The sequence below is a fragment of the Chionomys nivalis genome, chromosome 17, assembly GCF_950005125.1.
Source record: "Chionomys nivalis chromosome 17, mChiNiv1.1, whole genome shotgun sequence".
Taxonomy (NCBI): Eukaryota; Metazoa; Chordata; class Mammalia; order Rodentia; family Cricetidae; genus Chionomys; species Chionomys nivalis.
Window position 1 is genome coordinate 51,764,897 of NC_080102.1, and position 27,336 is coordinate 51,792,232.

Below are 27,336 nucleotides of genomic sequence, written 5' to 3' on the forward strand. Positions count from 1 at the left end.
TATAGAAAAACCCTGTCTCAAAAAAACAAAAATTAAAAATAAAAATAAGAGAAATAGAGTAAAAACAGAGCCACGTAGAGATGGAAAATGCACAGAGAATCTGGATATCATATGTTATTTTGTTGTCTTTGAATTGTTTGAATGCTGAGGAAGGAGCAACAGTTGCTAAAAGACATTTGATTATAAATGCTGCTAGATTAATCCAACATATATATTTTGAATATGTCTTGACTTCAAAAATTAAGTCAAAAGATATGTTACTTTGGAGAAGAGGTTTTGTTTTTGTTTCCATAGAAAATGAAAGGCAGTGGATTCACTCTGGGTTAAGCAAAATCAAATTCAATTGAGGAAGACACCCTGAAAATCTTCAATGGAAACAGATGGCCCAGATGATCCAACATTTCAGAGTATCTCTGTTGCAGATTTCTTTGAGTTCTACATCCAGAACAGTTTCAAGAATGCTGACTGAGATGATCCAGCCTCACAGAATACTCCAGTCAAGCAGGACTTGACCATAATCCTAAATTTTGTTAGGTCTTCATAAGATTCTCAGCATTCCCAATCAACAGGAAGTAGCCTAGGAAACTATGCCCACATTCCCACAAATGAATTATATATGCTTGTCTTTGTTTAAGGTGTTGGTTACAAGTTGTTATGGAAAATGGTCAGGAAAAAAGTTAAATAAAAGATATTAGAGTCAGAGCTCTTGCTTTGAAAAGAAAAAAAGGGGAAATGCTGTGGGATAATGCTCTTGTACACTGTAAAGATTTGTCACTTATTTTAGTTTAATGAAATACTGATTGACTTATAGTCAGGCAGGAAATATAGGCAGGGAAGTCAGACTAGGAGAATTCTGGAAAGAGAAAAAGCAGAGAAACAGTCACCATCAGACACAGAGGAAACAAGATGAAAATGCCTTACTGAGAAAAGGTACCAAGCCACGGGGCTAAACATAGACAAGAATTATGGGTTAATTTATGTTGTAAGAGCTAGTTAGTAATAAGCCTGAACTAATAGGTCAAACAGTTTATAATTAATATAAGCTTTTGTGTGTTTTTTTATGGACTGAATGGCTGTGGGACCAAGCAGGACAGAAACTTTTATCTACAGATTGATATGGTAGAGTAAATCAAAATACCTAGTTTCTGGGCTGGAAAGATAGCTTAGTGGTTAACCGCACTCGTTTATTTTGAAACAGAACCCAGGACCAATTCCCAACTTCCACATTTCCATTTATATTTATCAGGGGAACCAATACTCTCTTCTGATCTCAGCTGGCACTGTAAGCATGGTGCACAGATATACATGCAGGAAACAAACAAAAAAACCAAACAACAACAATGAACCATGCACATAAAATAACAATAAAAGTTTTAATAAAACCCACCAAACAAAAAGTTTAAAAAGGACCACCTCTAGAATACTACTCAGCGGTAAAAAACAATGATCTCTTGAATTTTGCATGCAAATGGATGGAAATAGAAAACACTATCCTGAGTGAGGTAACCCAAACCCAAAAAGATGAACATGGGATGTACTCACTCATAATTGGTTTTTAACCATAAATATAGGACATTGACCCTATAATTCATGATCCTAAAGAAGCTAAATAAGAAGGTGAACCCAAAGAAAAACATATAGTTATCCTCCTGGATATTGGAAGTAGACAAGATTGCTGGGCAAAATTTGGGAACTGGGGGATGGGGTGGGATTGGGGAAAGGGGAGATGGAGAGAGACAAGTGAGAAGGGGAGGATGGGGAGAACTTGGGGGAATGGGATGGTTGGGATAATGGAAGGATGGATATGGGAGCAGGGAAGTATATATCTTAATTAAGGGAGCCATTTTAGGGTTGGCAAGAGCCTTGACTCTAGAGGGGTTCCCAGGGGTCTAGAGAGATGTCCCCAACTAGGTCCTTGGGCAGCTGAGGAGAGAGAGCCTAAAATGGCCCAATCCTATAGCCATACTAATGAATATCTTGCATATCACAATAGAACCTTCATCTGGCGATGGATGGAGATAGAGATAAAGACCCACATTGGAGAAATGAACTGAGCTCCCAAGGTCCAAATGAGGAACAGAAGGAGGGAGAACATGAGCAAGGAAGTCAAGACCGTGAGAGGAGCACCCACCCACTGAGACGGTGGGGCTGATCTATTGGGAGCTCACCAAGGCCAGCTGGACTGGGACTGAAAAAAGCAGGGGATAAAACTGAACTCTCTGTATATGGTGGACAAGAAGGCTGCTGAGAAGCCAAGGACAATGGCACTGGGCTTTGATCCTACTGCATGTACTGGCTTTGTGGGAGCCTAGCCTGTTTGGATGCTCACCTTCATAGACCTGGATGGAGTGGGGAGGACCTTGGACTGCCCACAGGGCAGGGAACCCTGACTGCTCTTTGGACTGGAGAGGGAGGGGGAGGGGAGTGGGGCATGGGGAGTTGGGGGGAGGGGGAGGGAAAAGGGAGGCGGAGAGGAGGCGGAAAATTTTAATAAAAAAAAGAAGAAAAAAAGAGATAATACAAAGTCTGAGCTAATGGGTCAATTGGTTTATAATCTTAAAAAAAAAAAGGACCACCTATTTCAGACAGAAACATAATAGACCTAAGAATGGCCAAGTTTATTGCTACTGCATTGCTTTTATTGACACCATATGATTGTGATGTCATCTAGGGATTAAAGAACAAGTTTTTTTTCTATGACAATTAAATAAAGAAAAGGCAGGAAATCAGTGTTATCAGAAATCTTGGAGAGTCCCAGAAGAGTCGTTGTATGTTGCCTAAGAAATCAGGGTCCACTCTTGGTGTTCTTGGTCTCCTGACCAGATATCAACAGATGCTGGGATGTGGGAAAAAACAACAGATGCCAACAGAAGCTCCAGGGCAGGCAACTGTAAACACCCTTGCTGCCTGGAAGGTGGGAGACAAATTAGACAAGAAGCAGCAAGAATCATGCTGCTGAAGGTTAACACAGCATGGGGGTCAGTTACCTGAGCAGGCAGCCAGCCACACAGTTCAAAGGGGTGCTTAAGAAAATGACTGTGGAGGACCAGAATGTGAGTTAGGGAGTTTAAAGGCTCTGACCAGCATAGATAATTTTTTAAATTTTTTTTTATTGAGTTATACATTTTTCTCCACTCTCCTCCCTTCCTCCTCTCTCCCTTCTCCTGTGACCCCCCACACTCCCAGTTTACTCAGGAGATCTTGTGTTTTTCACCTTCCTACGTAGACCCTTGCATATCTCTCTTAGGGTCCTCTTTGTTGTCTAGTTTCTCTGGGGTTGTGGCCTGTAGGCTGGTTTTTCTTTGCATTATGTCTAAAAGTTACTTATGAGTAAGTGTATATTACATTTGCCTTTCTGGGTCTGGGCTACCTCACTCATATGTTCTTTTTTTTTTCTAGATCATTATATTTGCCTGCAAATTTTATTGTTTTTTACTGCTGATTAACACTCCATTGTGTTGAGGGGCATCTTGGTTGTTTCCAGGTTCTTGCTATTGCAAATAATGCTGCTATGAACATAGATGAGCACATGTCCTTGTGGTATGATTGAGCGTCTTTTTGGTATATACTCAATAGTGGTATTGCTGGATCTTGAGGTAGATGTGTACTAATTTTCTGAGAAATCTCCATACTGTTTTCCAAAGTGGTTGTACAAGTTTGCACTTCCACAGGCAATGAAGGAGCATTCCTCTAGACACTTAAGGAAATGTTCAACATCCTTAAACACCAGAGAAATGAAAGAAATGGTTAATGCCTGTCCAAGTATGGACTTAAAAAGATAAGCTGAACCACTTAGTGGCTTGGCTTATATTGACTTTATTAGTGGAAGTGGAGGTATTCTGTCCAGAAACAGGACATTTTCTTAAGGCCTTCCGGGTGTAATCCTCTACCAAATCCCAGATCAGCCCCATTGGATTATTGCGTAAGGGAGGAGATAAGAGCATTTTCCCACCTAAAGGAAGACTTTATGCTTTACATCAGTTCAAATGCCTTCTGCAAAGGAATCTTCAGTAATCATAGGGTTGAAAATACCTTTGCTTTTTCTCTATGTCTGTGGATTTGTCTAACTACACCTTTTATTTCTTTGTTCTCTAGGGGTATTTTTACTGCCATTACTTTTAACACATCTTTGCAGATTCTATTTCAGATTGCACCGAGTTCATATTTTCTCTATGTCTTTGAAAATCCTTCTTTCACAGAGGTGAGTCAGTAGCTCCAAATTAGGAGTTGGATAAGCAACAAGAGGAATTCATCTTCACCCAGGTGGAGGCTTGAGACGAGCCACTCAAATGCGTCACATTTGTTTACTGATTGTTGCTGCTCCCAATATCCTTAACTCTGGACAACTTGTTTTCATTAAAAAAAAAGTAATGGTTTCAATTTTGTTTCCTTGGGGTCCATAAGACATCTCAGCACGTAAAAGACACTTGCCACTAAGCCTGGTGACCTGAGTTTGATGGAGAACTGATTTCCATAAGGTGTCTTCTGTCCTCCGCATGAGGGGCTCTGTGCTCGAGCACTCACACATATAAGAAAGTATTACAAGGTAAAAATACATATTTGGTGCACTTATTTAGCTGTTGTAAACAAACACTGTTTATCTAGCAGTTCCTTCTGCTTGGCTGATAAATCAGGTAATTGAAAATTTCTAGAGGCTATATTCTTACTTTCATTTTCCCTCCCTCCCTCCCTCCCTCCCTCCCTCCCTCCCTCCCTCCCTCCCTCCCTCCCTCCCTTCTTCCCTCCCTTCTGCCCTTTCTTAAATTTTGTGAAGAAATCCTAATGTAATGAGAATTCATTTTGCATTTCTGTATGGACAGGTTTTTCCAGGTTGGGGGGATATGTCATGAGCAGCTGCTTTGTAATATCCATGTAGTAATTGTATTAGCTTTCTACTGCTGATGGAGCATATCAGCACCAATTGGAAACCACACATTTGTCTGATGCTTCTTGAAGACAAGAAGCTGGTTGGGCTGCCTCCCTCCGGAGGATCTACTTGATAATCTACTGCCCTGCCTTTCCCAGATTCCAGGAAATCCTGAATTGCTTGGCCCAAGATTCCCAGCCAGTAGGGTCCTTACTTTGACCTCTGAACCCAATGAGTCAGCCATTCCTTCCTCTGTCCCTGGCTCCTTAGTTTCCTTCTTTAGAGTCTATTGCAATGACACTGAGAGTCTATTGCAATGACAGCTCAATTTTTCCATTTCAAAATCACTTCTCTTTAGCAACATATGCAAAACCTCCCACCCACTCCTCTTCTTAGGAAGGATCTCAGGAAGCCCAGGCTGGCCTTGAATTTCCTAGGTAGGTAAGGATAGTATCGAGCTCTTGATCTTCCTGACTTCACCTGCCTAGAGTAGAAATTACATGTGTGAGTCACTGTGTCCAGCTTCACGTGGCACTAAAAATACTAAACCACTACCACTCTGCCATCTGAGCTATGTATCAGCCCCTAAGGTCACTTTTAGTATGTAAGGTGACATATTCACAGGTTTCTGACATCATAGTGTAAATGTAACTCTTACTTTGTCTGGTGTGGTGGTTTGGGTAGCCATGGCCTCCACAGACTCCTGTTCGTGTGTGCTTGTCCATAGGGTGTGGCACGATGAGGAGGTGTGGCCTTTTTGGAATGGGTGTGGCCATGTTGGAGGAAGTGTGTCACTGTGGAGGCGGGCTTTGAGATTTCATATAAGCTCAAACCTCTCCTGCTGCCTGTGGTTCAAGATGTGGAACTCTCAGCTCCTCTTCCAGCACATGTGCCTGCCTGCTGCCTTGCCATGCCATGATGATAATGGGCTAAACCTGTAAACTGTAAGCCAAGCAATTAAATGTTTTCCTTTAGAAGAGTTGCCATGGTCATGGTGTCTCTTCACAGCAATAAAGCCCAGACTAAGACATCTGCCATACATATAACATCATTGCATGACACACAGTCGTTTGCCATTTAATCTGATAGCGAAGTAAACTCCACTCCCCTGTTGAAGCTTACTTTTATATTTCTTTCTTTCACGCTTTTATTACAAAGCAAAAAAAAAAAAGGATAAAATGAAATGTCATGCTCAGTGATGTGCATGCCTCATATTTTGCCAGGTTATTATTCCATTCACTGTAATGTGTGAAGCGCCATTAGTGGGGCCCACCACATAGGTCCCTGGGTCAGCCGCTCAGACCCGCCACAGAAGTAGCTGTAGTCAATGCATAAATGTGTGAACATGGGTGTGTTTCAGTAAAACTTTATCATATTCAAACCCAATTGCATATGGTATCCCTGTTTTTGGAACATTAAAAATATAAACACATTTTAGTTTGGGGCTCTACAAAGATAGGCCGTGAGTTAGACGTGAGCTGTAAGGATCTGATTCTTTCGGAGGTTTTGTATTCTGCACTGATGGATGCCTATGGGCTGTGTCTAGAATTCCTGTGCTCCACCACTGCTCACCATCCCTTAAACCGGAATGTAATGAACTGATCTCACAGCACTGCAAGAGAGGCAGGGAAATTCAGGTTTGCTGTGTCCTAGAAAGGGGATCGCGAACACCAGTGTCTCCTTGCTTTTGTTTTTCTTTTGTTTTGTTGTTGCATCATAATAGTAGCATGCTCTTTCTGGTGACCCTCTCCCCTCTTCACACACAGATTACGTTTAGTCTTAAAATTCAGCCTGGAGTTTTGGGGCTTGGGACAATCCATCGTATTTCCTCATGACTCTGTGGTTTATGATTTTCACATCTACCCCTGTCAGCCACCATAGAATGGTCACATTAAAAAAAGGCAATACAGAAACACAGTGGTTACTTCTTAGGATAATTCCTGTGGGTAGAGGGACATCCTTGGTGCCCTGCTTCATCAACTGTCTTAAGGGAGACCTTTTCACAGGCTCCCATTCCCTCACTGACTCCATGCCCTGGAAGGCTGGTTCTTTCTTATCTCATATCCTCCTTGCTGCATCTGGAGTATTCTAGGGCTTCCTTGAGGCTATACTGCTGTGCTGCACCCACCTCACCAAAGATTATTTCAATGCTCTGTAGTTACTTTATTCAGGCCACCCTCGTGGTTGTATATTATATGCAATTTCCATACTTCAGAAAGCACCAGGGACTGAGAAGATAGTTGGGTCCATGAAGTGCTTGCCTGACAAGCAGGAAGTCCTGAGTGTAGCCCAGAAATCCAAGTGAGGAAAGAGAAAAAAACAAGCCAAGTGTAAGGGCATGCACTTGGAATCCAGTGCTGGGGAGTGGAGACAGGATTCCTGCCTGGCCAGTCAAACTAGATTACTTAACAAGCTCTAGGCTAGTGATGGACCCTGTCTAAAAAGAAGAAAAATGAAAAAGAAAGTGACTGACACCTGAGGAATGACATCCGAAGTTGTCTTGATACTTCCATGTACATATACACTCATCAAACACCAACCAAAATGCACTATGCATGTGAACACGCGCGCACGCACGCACATGCGCACACACACACACACACACCTGGCTCTTCTTAGGTCCCTTTCTTCTCCTCTTGTCATGTCATCTTTCCTGCACAACCCCATCACATGGTGCCATCTCTCAGAGAGCGCTTAACTGCCCATGCTATGTTTTGGGACCTGCAGAAGTGGGTGCATTTTCCTGGGGCCGGAGAAGTAGCTCATTTGGCACAGTGTTTGTCTAGCACGAACAAAGCCCTGGGTTTTATATCCGGCACTACATAAATTGGGTGTGATATTAATGCCTGTAAAACGTCAACTGCATTTGGGAGGCAGAGACAAGGGGATCAGAAGCCCAAGATTAACCTCAGCTCTGTAGCAGGCTTGAAATCAATCTGGTTTACATGAGAGCTTGACTCATAAAAAATAAAAAAAAAAAAAGTTCGATGCAGTGAGAAAGGAACTTCTGATAATGCTGTGCCAGCAATAATTGGGTAGGCAAGCTTTATGTTTATGGGATGGTAGCTCTCCAGAAAGAGGCTGCAAAACAAAATGTGTAGTACACGCTAATTAGTGCCATCTGCATCCAGCAGGGAATTCTAAGAAAGAGATGAGTGAGGGAGTCTACCACCAAGCAATCGGAAATGAGCAAAAAATAATGTCCAAAAATTTTTTTTATCTGTTTTATCATCCAATTTGATATTTGTAGGCAGGTTTATTCACAGTCTCAGACTCTGATCTTTGGGAAGTAGTTAGGAAAAGCAATTTAAGGTTCCAAATCCAAGGCTTAAGAATATTTAAAACGTGGGGTTGGAGAGATTACTATGAGGTTTTTCATGCATATTGATCTTTCAGAGGACCAGAGTTCAGTTCTCTGCACCCAGGTCAGGCAGCTCACACTGCATATAAATCTAGTTCCAGGGGATCCAATGGAAACAAAACGGCACACGTTATAACCCCACACAGACATGAAAACACATAAATATACCTCTTTAAATATGTATATACATATATTTATAAATTTATGTATATTATATATAATAGAATAAAGTACGATTGAAAAGTAGAGAAACACTAGAATTTAGGATGGAGCAGACTAAATTTAGTTTCAAATAGAGAGCAAGAATCACTGAACTTCAGCTCTCAGAGGACTGAGCCGAAACTCCCACAGTAGTTCTTGGGACTCTCTCAAGACTAGAGCTGCCCAATAGAGGTTAGCCAGCTACCAGGGACACAATGGAGTAGCTGTAGGCACTAGAAAATTGCAAAGGAAGATTAACAACAGACAGCTGACACCCTCTCTGTCTAGAGTAACTTGTCATAAGATTGTCATAAGGTATGAGACTAGAACCTAGGGAGAAGGTCTGTTTGCCAGTGCTAGCACCACCATTTGTATTCACATTTTCTCCCTGTTCTTGATTGGGACTTAACATAGCTGTGGGAGTTAGGCATAGTCAAGAATAGCTTTTCAGCTTCTTTCATTTTGTGTAGAGCGCAGCAACATTTGGATACAAAGTTTGAACACATGGTTTTCTTCACTTTGGGCCTCCTCAAATGCTCATAGGAGTCAACAAAAAAATTCTATGTTTATATATAAGAGGCAATAAAGTATAAAATAAAATAAAGAAATGGAATCGCCAGTAGACCATGAGTGTTGTCATTTCAGCTTCCCTGGGGAACTTCACGAGACCCAAGTGAGCTGGACCGCATCTTCATTTGAGGAAGGGGATGAGTGAGAAGCCGCCTAAGGGGCTCCCGCCATCCTCAGTGTTTTCTCAAGCAGGCCACTATGAATGCTGTCCTTGCATGGGAACCACACTCAAAGAGTTTCTCAAAGGCTTGGTGTAGAACCACTCAAATATTGCTCTTTCTGGTAGAAGGGCAGGATAGTTGTTCTTCAAGGTTAAGGGTGATGGGATGACCCCTGCCTGAGGTCATAGTGCTTTAAAAAGCACAAGACACATCAAGCAAACAGCAACAGCTCTGTTACCTTGTTCATCACCCCTTGGTGATGTGACCTCTTAATGTGTCCTTGTCGTTGTGTGAGAACTTCAAGGCTACACTTGCGTTTCTATGGGCCAGGTTTTGCACTTAAAATGTTCCAAATTGCTAAAATAAAATCAAGCTGTTTTATTCATAGCAGAGCAAAGATATCTTCCTTAGGAGTTTCTGTGAGAATTGATGAAATGATGTACAAAGACCTGTGCTTAGAAATGTGTTTACTATAAATGAAACACCAAATTACCAGAAAAATTCAATTTGAAATAGAAAATACATGCTATTGGATTCTTTATGGAATAGTAACATGCCACGGAACAGAATATGATTTTACACAGAGCTGGATCGGCTCCTAGAAGGATGATTTCATAAACACACTTGGGAGGATATAATTTGAATCTAAATGTATTCTTATTTAGCATTTTACAGTCTTATATGAATTTCAAATATATCAGAAGAGATTGCTTGGCGGATTGGGAGAAGTGTACTTTTCTTCTCTGTGTGGAAGGGAAGGTCCAGCGGGTCAGTCCTGATTCAGTGTTGGGCTCTAAAGCAGATAGATGTTTGACTGAAGGACGTCCTCCAAGAGTGCGGAGTTTGAATCTGCATGTGATGTGCTAACAGCAGGAAATCTAGAAAAGCACAGCCAAGTTCTTTTGTGAGAACCAAACTAGCCGGAGAAAGTTAATACTCACAGAGAGTTCTGGAAGGATCTTTGAAAAGCAGTTTGTCACTATGGCCAGGTAGGAGAATTAGTGCTAAAATCCCATAAAGGAAGATAAAATGTAAGGAAAACAGATTTTTGGATGAATGTCCAGAATAACTGGACTAGAGGATTCCAACGACAAATTTGTACATTTTTGTATAAGCAACCAGTTGGCAAGACAATAATACAAAATTTAAAGAAATATGAGGTAGCAATATGATTGAATGACACCAACAACAGTTGTTTATAACAGGTCCACAGCATGATGATCCAGCATGAAAGCTGCTGTCCGTGTAAGCCTGGCGACCTAAGTTCAAGTCCCGGAACCCCCGTGAAGGAGAAAACTGACCTATGAAAGCTGCCCTGACACCCCCGCCTGCACCTTGCCCACATGTGAGCTTTCTCACGTGCTCACCACATTCGACACACAATGACAAATAAACTTCGAAAATTAAAAGTTGTAATAAATAATCTGTAACAATATCTTGAGGACAACACTGTCAAGATGGGTCAAAGAATTTCCAATAATTGTGCAGGGGTATTTATCTGATTTACAAAAATAACACACCTTATAAGTATGAACCTAGCCGGCAAGTAGAAGCAGTGTCCACAGAAATGGACAAGTCACAGATAACAGAATGAACACCTGGAAATCTTCACCCCACAGTAACTATAACCTTTGAAGAAACTCTTTTTATTGTTCTTGTAACTGCTATGGGAAGTGGCATTTTGTGATATTTAGTCTTCTTTCCCGTTTCTTCCTTTAATTGGATCTTCTGGAATGCTAAGTCCCTTTGGTTCTTATTCTCTTATCATCCTAATTCAAACCACTAGCATCTTGTCAGAAATCCTGTCATAGGCATGTGTTTCTGCATCCTGCCTGCCACACTTCTCCCACCCCGTCTGTTTTTTACGCAGCAGCTATGATGGTCTGTCAGATGTGGCACTGCTATGGTTAAAGTTCTCTGGTGTCTCCCATGGCAACAAGAAAAACACATAACCCTAAAGTAGTCTGGGGGAACCTGACATGAGCATTGTTCACCGCTCTGACCACATTCTCTATATGCATTCAGCTTGCTTGTTCCATAAGGCAGGTACAGGCTGTGGTCCAGCATCAGTCCTGTACACACGTCTCCAGGCTTGTCATTTCCCACCTCTAAGGATGCTCAGTCAAGTGTCTCCTCCACTGTCATTCTATGTCCAGACCAGTTTCTGATCGTCTCTTCTATACTATCACCTGTCTAAATTCTCCTTCGTAGTGTTCCTTACCATGTGATATTGAGCCTATTTTTCCTCTCCTTCCTGTAAGGGCTTGTGTTGGATGAGCAGACAGAAAGTGAATGCTGTAGTCTAGTGTCACATGCTCACTGTGTGCCTGGATGCTCTCTCTTTTCCACAGTGCCTCAGTACAGATGGCACACTAGGCATCCTTCACAGTGTCTAGACCAGTATCTGGCATAATGCAGAACATCACTAAAAGAGACATATTGAATCCAGGCTTATAGTTTTCTCCATAGGGTCATACATCATACATATATATATTTATATGTATATGCATAATTAATTTATTTGGAAAATAAATTAATTTTTTCTTATTTTTCATGCTTCTCCATATCTCTTTGTTAAAGAGATAGAAAACTATTTTAAGCTAAACTATCACTTCTAATCTGTGCATAGTGAAACTCTTATTTCATACTGTTTTTCGAAGCACCAAACGCTGTGAGTGTTCCATTTAGCTAAGACTGCATGTTCTAAATGCAAAATTTTACAAATGAGAGCCACATATTTTGCCATTTGTCACTCAGAACAAAGAAGAATTTCAGGATCTATGAAAAATGATTCAACTCAGTGCAAAGAGAGAGGTTTGGGAGAGTTTGTCTAGGCCCTGTGGCAAATAGAAGAAAAACAAGCAATACCCATTCAGACTCTCCTGCAGCAAAGGCTCCGGAGCCATCACAGCTCAGGCCCTCTTGCCGGCAGGCCTGTTATTGACGGGGTGATTACCCTGCAAAGAGGTGTCAATTCCTTTGTGGAAGACACAGAATTCCAATGTGGAAACAGCACACCAATACTGAAGGTGGTGAAGCTTCACCACAGAGGGGAGTCGCACAGAGCGTGCAGAATGTGCCGGGAGCCAAAGCAATCTCCTATTGCCTGCAAGGATCATTGCAGCTCTAACCTCTTGACCATGAACTTGCTGTTGTTCAATGAATGTTTTGTGCTTGTAAAAACAAAACAAAACAAAACAGAAGTCTTTTTTCTGGGGGAAAAAGGGGGATTGTTTCTAATGCTTATGCATTAGGTCAACAGAATTGGGACCACACACGCCTGGGATTTGCGGCCCTTGAGAGGACCTCTTAACTCATCAGTAGCAGGGTGCGTGGATAGATGAGAAAATGCTTAGTGAGCGGAAGCTCATCTTTTATTCAGCACATGTAGCTTAAACTTTGTTCAACTGAATAATTTCGGCTCTCCCGCAATCCAGAGTATCGACTGCTGTTTCAGAGTGTTGCGGCACGGTTCATTCTTCAAAGGCAATTACAGCATCTCAACTTGGGGACAGACAGCCAAGTTGTTGAAAAGACAAAAGGGAGTGCCGCTAGCTTGAAACCAGACAAACAGGTGACTCTCTTTGTCAGTGTGGAAAACAAAGCAGAAGGGCAATATGGCAGTCATTAGAAACGGGAGGCCGAAATATGATACGATCCAGTGTATGTTAGTTACTGGCTAACCGTATGTGAATGATCTCAGGAAAGGGAAATGAGCGAAGGGTATTGATAGTGAGGACCACTGCTCCCACGGCTTCCTGCTAAAAGAGCCAGGTGCCTTCAGCTTCAGTGCATGATATTTTGTCCTCACAGTCCCGGAATGCTGGCATAGCTCAACCAGGGCATCTTCTCCAATCACCCACAGAGTGAGAAACAAGGCACTAACGATCTCTTTTTAAAGGTAGGATGTTCGTAGGGAACAGTTAATGATTGTTTTCAGAGTTCTGCAGATAAAACAATAACCTCCCTGGGGCCTGCTTTTACAGATCTCGAAGGGGGTGATCACCCAGAATGGTCTCACTGAATTGGCAGAGATGAAAGGACAGTCAGTCCTCTTGTCCTCCCCAGTGCTGGGAGCTTTATTTCCCTTGGTGATTTATGGCAAGCTGGGATCTGCCAAGCCACCGATAGGCTTATAGACTGAAGTAGACAAAAAAATGATTTAAGATATGGGATTCCAGCCTTGCTCCTTCTAGAAAGATGTGTGTAAATATAAATAAATAATTGAGTAACAAATAGATAAATAAATAAATAATTGAGTATAGCCGTAGTTGCATGTGTAAATGTATGCAAGTGCAAATGCATACATGCACACACACACACACACACACACACACACACTTCTTATTCTCATAAAAACAAGAAAAATAAGATGTTTCAGGAGATTTCAACAGAGAATCTCAATTATATGCAATAACTTTTTTTTGTAGTTGTTTTTTGTGGCTTTAGAGCCTGTACTAGAACTAGTTCTTGTAGACCAGGCTGGTCTTGAACTCAGAGAGATCTGCCTGTTTCTGCCTCCCGAGTGCTGGGATTAAAGGCGTGCGCCACCACCGCCTGCCTGTAATTAAATTATGTAAAACCTTTTGCTTAATATTCACTCTCCCAGAAACTAAACTGCTGTCTAGAGGCGTGGCATAAGGAGGGAAACCTTACTGACGATATTGTAAATGAAATATAAGCAAAATGCGAGACAGCGTCAAGAGACTTAAATGTTTAAATGTACACATGCAGTAAATACTTCTTAGGACACAGTGCTTAGCTATTTGTACGTTTCCCCTGCTCGGCTCACACGGGTTGTTCCACAGCAATGAAGAGGTGGTCGCCAAAAGCTGCTCCACCACCTCTGCTCTGTGGCTCAAAGCGCTCATTGCCTGTCCACCTCCATATCTTTCACTACTGAGAAGTAGCTCTGTGCATGGAATTTGACAACACCTGTGCTTCCATCCACACCACACTCACGAGAACAAAACCCCATGGCCTTAGCTTGCTCAATGGCTATCAGCTCGCCTATGCTGTTTGTCTTCTTCAGAGTCCGGTGAATTAGATTAGTGTGCGATATAATGATTCCTTCCAATCCCGAGAGGGTGTTACTTCTTGAAGGCCTTCCCAACCTTCACACACTCCTCTCTTGATGTCAGAATTCTGATAGGAAACAGATGGCGTGTACTGTAGCTACTGAAAGATTTTAAAGAGACCATTTATAAAAATGTGTGTTGAAACACGGAAGGCAATAAGAAAAGAAGAAGCAGGTATCTCTCAAGGATGTAGCAGCTCTCAGACAAAAGGAGAAAACAGATTTTCAGAATCTAAAGTGTGTAGCTGAGGTGAGAGAGAACCACCTATTAAAAAAATGTAGCCTTTAGTAAAAATGACAGAGTCCATCACAGTGACTATTTGATAGGAGGGGACGCAGTGTTCTTACTGTCCCCAACTGTGATGTGATTGACTCTAAACGAGAATCCAGAAGAAAGAGAAGCCACTAGCTCTTTCTGTAGGACAGCCCCCCCTCACACTAATGAGTAGGACCACAGAAGTGAAACAGAAGGTCCGGAGATGGACTGAGGCGTCCATCCACCTCATCCAAGACTTAGGCACAGAGTTGAAGGAAAATCACCTTTCAACACGGAACTAACACGGTGAGTGTTCACCATCAGCGGAACTAGAAAGAGACTCATATATTAAACCCGAAAGCAGGACAAAGAAGATGCTGACTCACCTGGGATAAGGTAAGAGAAATAGTTATTTTATTTTGCACAGGAACAAGCTTATACCGAACAAATTCAACCAAATAATATCGAGTGCAGTAAAACAAGGGACTGGGGGTGACTTCCTGTTAGAAAATGTTACGCAACCATGCCTGCGCGTTAATTTTAATCATTACAATAGCTTGTTTCAGATTTCAGAGTGCACTGTACAGATGCGTCAGCTTCTTGGCTTGTGGAATATAATTTGCTAGCTGCCTCAGCTTTGACTCTTTCAGTGAGGAACCTCGACGATTCAGGAAGACTCTGGGCTAGAAGACCACGTCCTGCCACCACCGAGCTAGCGGCTTTCTCAGACCTGACAGGCTTAGGCATCTTATCCAGGGGTTGGGATGTCTCACTCCACACCCATTCTTCTACAAGATGATGCCAGGTAGAGTCAAGGCTGAATTGTCATCTAGTTTCCTCAGAGAATTTCCTCAAGCTCCACAAATTTCATAATTGACATCCATCTACCCAGCCATTAACAAAGCTGCACTGGGCCGGGCGCACATCACTTTTTTTTTTCTTTTCTCTTTTGGTCTTTTTAAGCGAAAGGGCATTCTTTAAAGAGATACTCCCTGGAGGCAGCGAACGCCCGTCACAGCTCCTGAAGGCACTGTGGATCCACTGAGCAGCAGACATGGCCGTTCTGGAGAAAAGAGTGGAAAGGAAAGCAGAGTGTGAGTTTTCAAACCATTCCCAGAGTCCCACACTTCTTTTTTTTTTTTTTTTTTTTTTTTTTTTTTTTTTTTTGGTTTTTCGAGACAGGGTTTCTCTGTAGCTTTGGTGCCTGTCCTGGAACTAGCTCTTGTAGACCAGGCTGGCCTCGAACTCACAGAGATCCGCCTGCCTCTGCCTCCCGAGTGCTGGGATTAAAGGCGTGCGCCACCACCGCCCGGCCCCACACTTCTTGATTAGCACGACTAGCAGGTGTATACAGGACGGTGTTATTTCTGAAGTCCTGAAAACCTCATAAGCAAATTATTCCTAAGAGTGTTTCTTCGGATGCCATCATTGTGTTCACTGGCATGCTCTCTCTTGGTTCCCACCCGTTCCTTTGTTTATTCACAATCCGTGTTGTGAGAACTGAGTTAGCAAGGCAGACCCCACTCCCCGACCACAGGACAGGACTCACACCTTCCTGGGAGGGGGGCGCAGTGGAAGAGAAATTATGGAAAGTGCTGGAAAAGTTTAGGAGAAAATGTTTGAATCCTCTTAAAACCCACGTTCTCATTCTATTCTTCGGTGCAGCAGTATGAGGAGATGAAGCATGGGAAAGTTAGTTAGAGTATGAGGGTGGTGCCCCCTCTGCCATTAATCTGAGGTCTCAGGAGGTATGCACCAGAGGATCAGGAGCTCAAGGTCAACCTCAGCTAGAGTTCAAGGTACATAGTAAGATGAAGGCCAGCCTGGGCTATATGAGATATGGAGGAAAATGGAAACATGCGCTCTCTCTCTCTCTCTCTCTCTCTCTCTCTCTCTCTCTCTCTCTCTCTCTCTCTCTCCTCCCTCCCTCCCTCCCTCCCTCCCTGCTTGCTATCATGTGAGGATACAGGAAGAAGGGCACCTGGGAGAGCAGGAAGAATGGCTTGCCAGACTCTAGCTCTGCTAACACCCTGATCTGGGACTTTGAAAATGACTTTTTCAGCCCCCAGAGCTACGAGGAATACATTTCTGCCATCTATGGTGTCCAGCTGAAGGTGTTCTGTTTTAGCTTCAGAAGAATCATGTTAGGTAATGATGAGATAAGTAACGACCTCTCCTCAGACTGGTGCCCAGGGTAGACCTCCTGAAGAGGTGACAGTTAAGCTGAGATCAGAGGACAGGAGCAGGAAAAGAAGGCCGCACACATGAGGAGCTGCAAGAGGGCGTTGCAGTGATACATACACACCAAATCCTGAACATCTACATTAAATAAGAAAGAACTAAAACATGACCTAAGTGGGAAATTTAAGTTGGGGAAAGTTAGGAAACAGTGTGAAGCTGAAATGGTCGGGGGAGGCAGGAGAGAGACAGATGTGCAAAATTACTTATTGCACTAAGGTATCAAAATAGTGTAACTGCTAAGAAGTAAAGCCTCCCCCTCCCTTGCTTCCTCCAAAGGTCTCTTTTTCTAGCTAAGTAATGGTATTTGCTAAGTAACCTGCAATAGCCACCTTAATCGCAGGAAGGAAAAACCCTTTCACATTAGGATGGTGCACTTTGCCAGACATCTGGCCATGTGTCCTAAACACATTCCCTAATTTCACCCTCTTTCCATTGCAGTGCAATCACCATTGACCGTCGCTCTTTTCAATTTGGAAAGCAGAGAACAGAGAGGTTAAACTCCTGTTCAAAATCACCCAGTTAATATGCGACAGAGCTGGGGTCAAAGCAGGTTAGTCTGTGTCTAATACTCGTCTCTCTTCTAGGTTTTCTGTCAGACTTTAGGTGGTAGAAAGGATAGTATATATTAATTAACATGACAAAATCAAAAGTAATTTTTCAGAAGGTATTTTACTGTTGTAGCCTTTGCAGAAACATTCAGATTGGGAAACTAGTCTATAATAAGCCGAGTGGCACCTGGTAAAGCCAGTCCTCATCCTCCCTCGGGTATTTGACAGACAGTGTTCTTGTTCTGGTCCCAAAACAGAGCCATCCTCTTTTGAGCCAGTTGTAACACATACAACTCAGATATCAAGCTCAGAGGGGAGGTTTTCTATCCATAGCCTTGTTGCTAGGTTACACATCCATCAGTTTCTCAAACTGTGTGATTTTGAAACAGACTGGTGGGGAATTTGTGGCAGCATCCCTCACACTGTGCAATTGGCACAGTGCACTGTGAGGGCGAGGCATCACCATTGTTCCCATGCACGCTTCGAGAAGGACGCATTTCCCAACATCCTTCGGGCATGTTTTCTTCATCCCCATCTGTGTGTCCCCTGCTTTAGGGAAAGTGCACTATAAGCTGTACCATCAGAGCTTCTCAACTGGGAAGGCATTATCAGTTCATGCTTTAGAGCCCAATGAAACATGCCAGAGTCTTCCAGATTCAGCAATGGCAGAATTTATTCTATAAATTAACATCCATGATTCCTGATCTGGACAAAATAGAAAGATAAGGAAGTCACCGAGAGCTGCAGGCAGACACTAGTGGGGGTCGGCCCTAGAGGAATGGGAGAATACCCTATAACAACCTAAGCCATTCCCTAGTCAGGCAGCTGCACATGACTGTACCGCAAACAGAAGTCTGGAGAAGTCAGATGGCGATCTCACAGGAAGAGTGACCATCTGAGGAATTGCTACAGCAAGGAACTGTTAGGTAGCAGCACAATGAGTTTACCCGAGACCTTGCTTCTTTTCTGCCGTGGTTACTGCTGAGCACTCACTGCTGTCCCTGTGATACAACACTCAGTGTCGAGATTAACCTTACTGTGCACAGAGTTGGCTCGGATTTTAGACTGTGTCATCAGCTTAGGTCCTCAGACCTGGGATGGAGCAGATCGGGTGACACGTGACTGACACACTTTGGTCATGGACATCAACAGCTCACAAAAGTAGCAACTTGGCATTTATGTTGGCTTTGGAGATTATTATAAAAATAATGACTTATGAGAGTTTACATTTAAATTATTTAAACATTGAACAATTTCTTCTTTTATGTTAATAGCTGTGGTTTTAGAGAACTGCTTGTTTATTCTATTTATTTGTGGTTCAATTGTTTTCTCATTAGCTTTTATAGGTTTCTAATCTAACAAAAATTCAAATATGCTGGAAATATTTTCTCAGTTGTGACCTTTCATTTTGCTATTTTAATTTTCTGTATGAACTTGAATTTTTTCTTTTGAGTTATATTTTTATTACTTGTAGGTCAAAAATTCATCTCTTGTCTAGAAAATTGATAAATATTTAATCAGAGTGTTATTGTTTTGAATTGCTTTTAATAATTCTTTTTCTCTGGAATTTACTATAATATTTAAGCTCAGATTGTCATCTAGTCATTCTGATGTTCTTCAAGTTCGCTTCAGCTGTCAACACAGCGCAGTCTTAGCTCACTGAAGTCTCGGCTGGGGTTGCCCAGACCAGACTGGCCTATGGTTATGTGTCAGGGAACGTGTCTGGAGTATTGATTGATTTGAGACGGCTGGGTCACTGTGGTCTGCTGTCCTCTACAACAGTGGTCATTGCTACCCCTGGGCAAGTAGTGCTTGGTTCTACAAGAGAGACCTTACTGAACATTAGCCAGAGCTAGCTAAAAAGCTGCGTTCTTCCACGGTCTCTGCCTGAGTTCCTACCCGACTTCCTCAAATGTAGACTGTAACCTGGAAGTGCAAGCAGAAATAAACCTTTTCCGCCCCAAGCTGCTTTTATTGGTGTGTTTATCACAGCAGCAGAGAGCCAATGAGGGCTGCTCTTTATGGAATCTGTTTCTCCCCCACACCAATTTTCACAGGTCTCTCAATGGAGTTGTTACAATGCTACTTGTCTGTGGAATTTACTTTCTGTCTATCACACGCTAGAACACTGCTTTTAGGTTTCTGTTTGATGATGGTGATGTTTAGATGTTCAGGGGCTTCATGCTTCTAAAACCAGCCCCCGGTTATGATGAAAGCACCTAGTGAAAGAGCCCAAAGGTTTCTGTCCAGTGGAGATGTGCTCAAGCAAAGAATCTTTGGTGAGCCAGTTTGTTCTGTGTTTAAAGCTCTGGACTCTCTGACCAGTCATAAAGCTGCTTGTCTATAAGATTTAGGAAAAGATAATTTACTTCTAATTCCAAGTTTAACCTTTAAGTAGAGGATACATCTTGGTCCTTTAGAAAATTGAATTTCATCATAACTCCAGAAAGATAAGAGAAAGGGGAGAGAGCTCAGTGGGTAAGAGTCTTTGCTTTGCAAGTGTGAGGCCCTCAGTTCGAGTCTCCATCACCACATAAGAAGCTGGGCCGGGACATATGCACCTATAACTCATGACTGCTATGTGTGGCAGGGTAGTGACAGGAGGATGTTGGGGGCTTGCTGTCACCAGCCTAGCTCAAGAATCAGTGTAAGACCCTGTCTTGAGAGAATAAGGTAGAGTGTTGTAGACCCGGACACTCAGTGCCCTCCTTTAGCTTGTGTATATACATGGGCATGCACGCTTGCACACACACGTACCTGTAACACAAACACAATATTTTAAAAAAGTAAAAGGGACTCTAGTACTGCTTCCCTCAAGTATTGTCCAGATCCATCTTCCTAAGGAAATAGTGATTCCTCAGCATATAACTGGTCCACAATCTGTCCAGCCTCTTGCCTTCACACTGTTTTTCTGTCTCCATCAATGTTATAGTCATGTCTTTCCTTCTGGGTATGACTGTAGTAAGGCTGACCTACTTTACACCACAATGGCCAATATTTATTGGTTACTTAATCTGAAAGTGTTAAGCAATTCATGATCTTTTCTTTTCTGTGTGAATCTTCTCACTTAATTCTTGCAGCAACCCTCCCAGTGGTATTGTTCAAGTAGTTACTGCCATAGTTTATTATTTTCATTTTTAGGTGAGTTGGGACACAAAGAAACTAAGCCAAGTCCCCTGATGTCGTATCATCATCACAGCTGATTGAGTCTTTGCTTTCAGGAAGACTGCTTTCTCAGGGTGAATTTTTGACCTCTAGGGCAGTTTTGGCCCAGACAACATTGTGTAGTGATAAAAAATATCTTCTGTATGTAATGAACATGTAACGTACTTAGCAGAGGGCTTGTCTATCCTATATAAACTATTTAAAGTTGGTATTTGTGCCCAAAACTACATAGGCCAGGTGTGCTGATCCGTGATAGTCATCCAGTCGGTGGGAGGGAGACAAAAGAACCACAAGTTCAAGCTCATTCTCTCTGCTACTCATCGAGTTTGATAACAGCTTGAAATGTCAGAGATTCTATAGTATAAATAATAAAAACCCAGAGACAGATATTGGGGTTCAAGTTGAAGATCAGAAAAGCACAACAGTCAACCACTAGAGAGTTCTCACCTCTACCAAGGCTCAGACAAACAAAGGGGTGATCCTATCCTCAGAGTGACTGCAGATGCAATGTCTCCTCTAAACCTCAGAGTGCACTGAGCTCCTGCCGTACATTTCCTCTCAAGTGACAGGATTAAAGGTTTGTCACCCCAAGTGCTGGGAACAAAGGTGTGAGCTCTGTTTCTCTTTTAGCTGGATTCATTTTCACTTAGCCTAGGGTGGCCTTGAACTCACAGAGATCCATCTGCCTCTGTCTCCCCAGTGCTGGGATTAAAGGTGTGGCCACCACTGCTTGTCTTCTATGGCCAAATAGTGGCTTATGTGTGTGGCAAACTAGTGGTTTAGTGTGTGTGACTAACTAGTGGCTTAGGTGTGTGGCTAACTAGTGGCTTAGTTCTGCACTCCAATATTCAGGCAAGCTTGATTTGTTAGACTGTAAACAAAATGTCACTATAGAATCATATTTCCAAGGAAAAATATTTTTGTCCACATATGCCATCAATACTACAGTAGCCATAGGATGCTATTGGAGAATTAAAATTTGGCTATCCAAATTTTCCAAATTGGATATTTTGGATAAATTCGGTAAAGAATGAACATAATTTTATAATTCACATAATCAATACTTACCAAGGAAAATAAGAATTCAGCAACAGAGCACACTTTCTGGAAGACATTCTTACCAAGCGCCCAAAGAATGCAATACCATTTAGAAGCCATTGAACAAGAGGAAAGAACCCTGAAAAGCCTGGGTGTTTCCTGCAGAATCCTGTCTGAGCTCTACTTGATGCACCCTTTATCCCACCACCTGTTATATGTTTTTATTGTCAATGTGCAGAACAGCAAGGAGTACGAGGACTCGTGCTGATTTACTAGTTAGATGCCAAGAATCATCCGCTGGACCCCAGTGCTGTAATTTAGATATCTACACGGTTGAATATACTGCATACACGTTACTTAACATATCCAAGGCTTCCTTCAAATTTGCTGATGCACTTTCAGCAAACAGTAGTAATTTTTCACGTGAGATCTTGATTGACAAATTGCATTCATTGAGAGAACTAGAAACGAGGTTTTGAAGAAGATGGAACAGATGTCTGGAAGATTCAAGTGTTTCAGGTTTCTTTGTCCTGTTCCATCAAGCCCTTCTAGTGAGAAATTACACTAAGTGACTATGAATGACAATGCTCTATTGATAGAAAGAAGAAGAAAGATTCAAGAGCCAGAGCAGACACAGATAAGCAGTGCCGAGCAGTCTGACATCTTTATCTGGTTTTGTTATTGTTGTTAAGTCTTTAATATTGTTGGTTTTGTTTTATTGTTAATCTCTAAATTATGGCTATGAGTTACAAACTGACCTCACAAAGTTTGGTGTTGTATGGATATTAATCAAGTCGCTCTCAAACCTAGTCACACTGAGTCTGTGCTGTCTACACTGTATGTATTACATGCGGTCACTGAAGGAAGTAGCACAACGCTGTTTCCTACAAGAATAAAGTGAAAATCTTTATAATGATTTTCACCAACTGTAAGAATGAAATATAATAAGCATCAGACTCTAACTTCTTCAGTTTAGTGTAACTGACCACAAAACCAAGAGACACGCCCATTCTTGCCAGATTGATTTTCACTTTAGAGAATGCAATGTATCTACTTTGTCAATATATTTTATGAAACTCATAAAAGAACCAGATAAAAATCAATGAAATAATATTGTCTTCCATTATAGAAGGAGCAATAAAACCCGTATGGTTGGCTACATTAGGACACTGAGTTGTTGCTACTGAGCATGCTGGCAGCGACATACACAAGCTCCGTTACCCTGCAGACCTGTCTCCAATGTGCAAGGCTGTTGTCAGTGTGGTACCAATGAAGTTGAGCTTCCAACACTGCTTGAACAACACACAGGCTGAGTCCAGCTCTCCATCACCCAGGAGAATGCACCCCTAAGCCCTGGTACAGCTGGCAGAGTGCTCACTCATGCACCCAAGGGCCTTACCTTACATTGGCAGAGAGTACACTCTGTGCCATGCTTTATCCAGGAAGACCCAGTGAAGCGAACCACATTCATCTCATCCAGGCAGGTTTTGGTGATGTCATTGCGGACAGTGTCGGCCTGGCAAGGGTCCGTGACACAGCGTGAACAGCACTCACTCTCTGGAAGGACACTAAACTCACACTCTACCTCCGGGCAAGGCAGGGGCCAGCAGTCAACTTCTCCTTGCTGCGAGGGAAAGAGGCAAAGGGAATGGACCAGAGAGAAGAGAGGCAGAAAAGGAAGGACAGGGAAGTGATTTTTATTCTTAGATCATCAAAACCCACAGCAAAAATGTGAGCAGCTCCATTTTCTTTAGGACAAAGGGGACAGTGGAAGAGGCTTCTATGAAGTCCCTGATCTTCAGATTCTCTTAATTCTCCTGGTAATTTATTTTTCAATCTTTGAAAAAGTTTGCCCCTTTTCCAAAAAAAATGAAATATGAACAGAATTGGACAATTTCTTTGCCAAGTTACACATTTTTCAGTGTAAGGAATTTGAGTGCATCACCTCCAATAAAACAGCACAAAATAAGACAACACAGAATTGATTTCCCTCTCATTTCACATGGGAAACTCGATGAATTGGACCTTAAACAGCTTCCACCTGTTGCCTATTTTCTTCTTGGTTTTAAATCTCAAGGTTTCAGAGATGAAAGCAGCCTTTGGGCGCAGAAACCGACCTTGTTCTTGGAATTGATTTTTGGGTTGAAAGGACAAAAAAGACAGACAACGCAGAAGCATGGCCCTAAAAATATCTCCAGAAAAACAGAAAGGAAAGTGGCTATGACTTCAAAGGCGTCTTTCTGGTGACGCTTCCACTGCAGAGAAACACGCAGCATCTTTCACTTCTAATTTACACGATCAAGAATAAACAAGAAGTCAATTTATAAGAGTTGCTGTTTCTCTCAAGCTAATCTTTCCCTCATAACTCATTATTTTCAAGGAAAGTTTCACAAATACATACAGCTGTCCCATTCCAATTATATGTATTTATCAGACAGTCACAGTGTGTGGAACCACAGCAGTGCAGACAGGAACAATGGTTACAAAAAAGTGCTTCCTTTTCTTTTTTTTTTTTCCAGTTGTCAAATGCATGTGTACATGTGTGTATGTATGCATGCCTTTTGCATGCATGTGAATTTGTGTACATAGAGATGTTTAAGACAGATGGCATGAATTGTTCGTGCTTAATCTTTTGCTTATTCACTGAGTCAAGGTCCCTCAGACAGACCCAGAGCTGTCACTATGACTAAGCTTCCTGGCAAGCTTGCTTTGGGATCCTCTGCCCCTGCTGCCATGGCTGGAATTACTGGAGGCCACAGTACCCACATGACATTCCCTTAGGTTCTGGGGTATTTTCACCATTTTAATTCATTAACCATTTAACCATAACTAGACCATTCCCACAGCTCCAAAATGTCATCTTTGTTTTGTTTTGTTTTGTTTTTTACACGTGAGGAACTGACAGAGAGTGCTTAATGATTTTACTTGGAAAGAATGATTTCTTTTCCATGACTGCAGTGTTCATAATTATCTTCAGGTATAAGATGAATGGATACAGCCATAGGAGCTTTTTCTTAGCTTAGGCTAGGAGTATGTCAAGAGGTAGCTCTCAGAGAAAACACACATAGGGCGGGCCACTCCATCACTCCAGACGATGTTTGTGGCTTCATCTCTCCATCATTTTACCCAGGCTTTGTGTTTGTAACTGTCAACACTTTAGCCCGCTATTTGGTACTGACGGAATGAAGAGGATGCTCTCCTGTTTAACTTACCAAGCAGCGGCACTGCCGGCAATCCTGGACCCAGGTGTCCCCACTGTTGTACATGGTCTCTCCATTTTGATGCAGGCACTGGCTGCTCAGCCTTGGGTCACACTCGGGACAGCAGGAAAGGTCAACTGTAGGGTTCTCACAGTCACAGACCATCCGTCGACACATAACAAACCCAGTCTGAGTTAGAAGGGGGACAAAGTGTTACTGCACCTCTCCATCTCTCAGAATGCCACAGCTTACAGCGGATGGGACAGCCAACAACATCTACTCAACTAATAACGTGTCTTTAAAATTCCACTTCGAAGCGAACAGAAATGAGCCCAAAGCTGGAAGACTTCTAATTTCCTTTCTACACTACTCCTTAAATCACTTGACCAGAAAGAAAATTTCCAAAAACTAACCAGGACCATGAAGTGGTCCATATGTACATTATGAAATAGTCCATATGTATATTAAAGTATGAATATTCATCTATTTGAATATTATGTAGCAATTTGGTTACTATTTTTAATGAAAGCAAGTTATTATAGTGCTTTGTAGCTAGTTAATCAGTCTCACAATTTGCCAAGTTTTTGGAATTATGCATTATGTTTTTTGTACAAATATCAATTTCTTTCATAGTAGTTATCTATATCTTATACATAAGACTATTCATTTAGCTATAATCTAAGTCAGTATCATTAACTGAGTAAACATTAGAGAACACATGTCTAAATATAACATTTATCCAGACAGATATTTTCCAGCTTTGGGTGAAGGCTTACCTATTCTGACTTCATTTATTTTTTCATTCAAATATAATTTAATGATAAGGAAAAACTGACATAGTAATAAAATGTTATTAATTAAGATAAATACACGATGGTAAATGGTAAAATGGAATATTGTTCAGTAGCAAAAAAGAAAAGATACATGTAATCATGTAAATGTGATATATATATTTATATAGTCTCTCTAAATATATATAATATAAATAAAAATATAATATTGGGGCAGGAAGAAGCCAGGCATAAGGAAAATGCTCTGTCTGATTTTGTTTATGTGAGGCTCTAGGAAATATGAACTTAATTATAATGATTGTTTGACTAGAAGCAGTGTTGGCCTGGTTCTACGGGGGGGAGGGGGAGCTAGGAAGGACTTGGACAACATTTGGGGTAATGGAAAGCTCAGTTGTCATCACTGTTTTGGTTAAGTGGTCTCATTCATTTGTCAACACCCGTCGATTGACAGACTCAAATGTAGGGCAGTTCCAGCCCGAGCAGAGGACTGTGTCCGCACCAACCTGGCAGGAGCACACGGAGCACCTGTCGTTCTCCAGCACCCAGATCTGGCCATTGTGCTTGACCTTCCCCTCATGCACACAGTCCCCTGTGCAGTTCTTCCCATGGGGACACCGGCAATCATATCCGCCGTCCAGGTTGAAGCAAATGGTGTCATTGGCACAGCTGTGCCTCCCCGTTCCACATTCGTCAATATCTACAGGCAACAGAAGCAGGACAGCGTGACCCGGAATATTCTTCTCCCAAACAGTTATGATCACGCAAGTTGTCTCCCGACATGCTTTACCTAGACATGCTTCCCTTACATGCCAATTACGGCACTGAGTCATCTGGGAAGTCCACAGGAACACATTGTAAAATTTTGATTTTTAAGAAAAGATAAGCTTGTCCAGAATATTACTTTTTAGATCTGTATAAATACCACTAGAATTTGAGAAATACCGGTATCTCTGGAAATAAAAACACAGCTCAATTTATTTAATAAAACAGATTGATAATGGGAATTCTAGCAGTGTTCTGATGTTTTCCTGGGAATATCATCCTTAGCATCACACTGGCGGTTACAGAACATCCCATTCTGGTGGGAGAAATCTCAGGTGCCTGAGGCGTGTTATTCCATTTCAAACCCTTTTGCCCAACCAGCTCCACACAATGCACTTCAGGCATTTTGTCTGGGTGATGGTGCTCTTCCCTCAAGGTCTGGGTTTGCCAGCCATGTCCTTGAACCTTCTGCGTAGCATGAAGGAAAGAGACAAGCTGCAATTGCCATCTCTCTCAAGGACACTATTGCTTCTTAACTTTCTCTTTAGATTAGCTTTGCAAGCCTGGCCTGACTCAATTGACAACTGCCCGCTCTTCACCCAACCTCACCTATTCGGTGGCGGTAGCAGCCTAAAGCATTTTCATAGAGATGAAAAGCAAACATATCTTGACCCAGAGATCAGGTCTATAACAAGAGAAGGGATTCATTCTATTTATCCCATAATTTAAAGGTCAGAAGCCAAAATACATTTCAGAGAGATTATATGAGTGGCAGTAAGCGGTTATTTTCCTTTTCATCTGCTTCCTCTAAGTAAAGGTCAAGAAAGAAGTCATAGCAAGAGGAGCAGGTTAGAGAGGAGCGGGTTAGGGAGGAGCAGGTTAGAGAGGAGCTGGTTAGGGAGGAGCAGGTTAGAGAGGAGCGGGTTAGGGAGGAGCAGGTTAGAGAGGAGCTGGTTAGGGAGGAGAGAATTAGAGCCGAGCTGGCTATGGAGGAGCAGGTTAGAGAGGAGTGGGGGTTAGGGAGGAGAAGGTTGGGGAGTAGCAGGTTAGAAACCGGCAGTTTGTAAATAGGAAAACCCTGTTATGATTTCTTCTTGA

The 27,336-nt window shown here is 42.1% G+C and overlaps 1 protein-coding gene across 2 annotated transcripts in view; it reads right to left on the reverse strand.

Annotated features, from left to right (window-relative positions):
- Positions 1–14,734: 14,734 nt before the first annotated feature.
- The window catches only part of Nell2 (neural EGFL like 2), a 315,528-nt gene continuing 302,926 nt past the window's right edge, over positions 14,735–27,336 (reverse strand). The window contains exons 18-21 of one of the 2 annotated variants that reach the window (XM_057791706.1): positions 25,980–26,173; positions 24,698–24,874; positions 22,885–23,109; positions 14,735–15,556 (exon numbers count right to left, since the gene is read on the reverse strand). In XM_057791706.1, coding sequence (XP_057647689.1) covers positions 15,506–15,556; positions 22,885–23,109; positions 24,698–24,874; positions 25,980–26,173 — 647 coding nt within the window. In that variant the 3' untranslated portion in view covers positions 14,735–15,505. The remainder of the gene's footprint in view (positions 15,557–22,884; positions 23,110–24,697; positions 24,875–25,979; positions 26,174–27,336) is intronic. The other variant, XM_057791705.1, reaches the window with a different exon arrangement.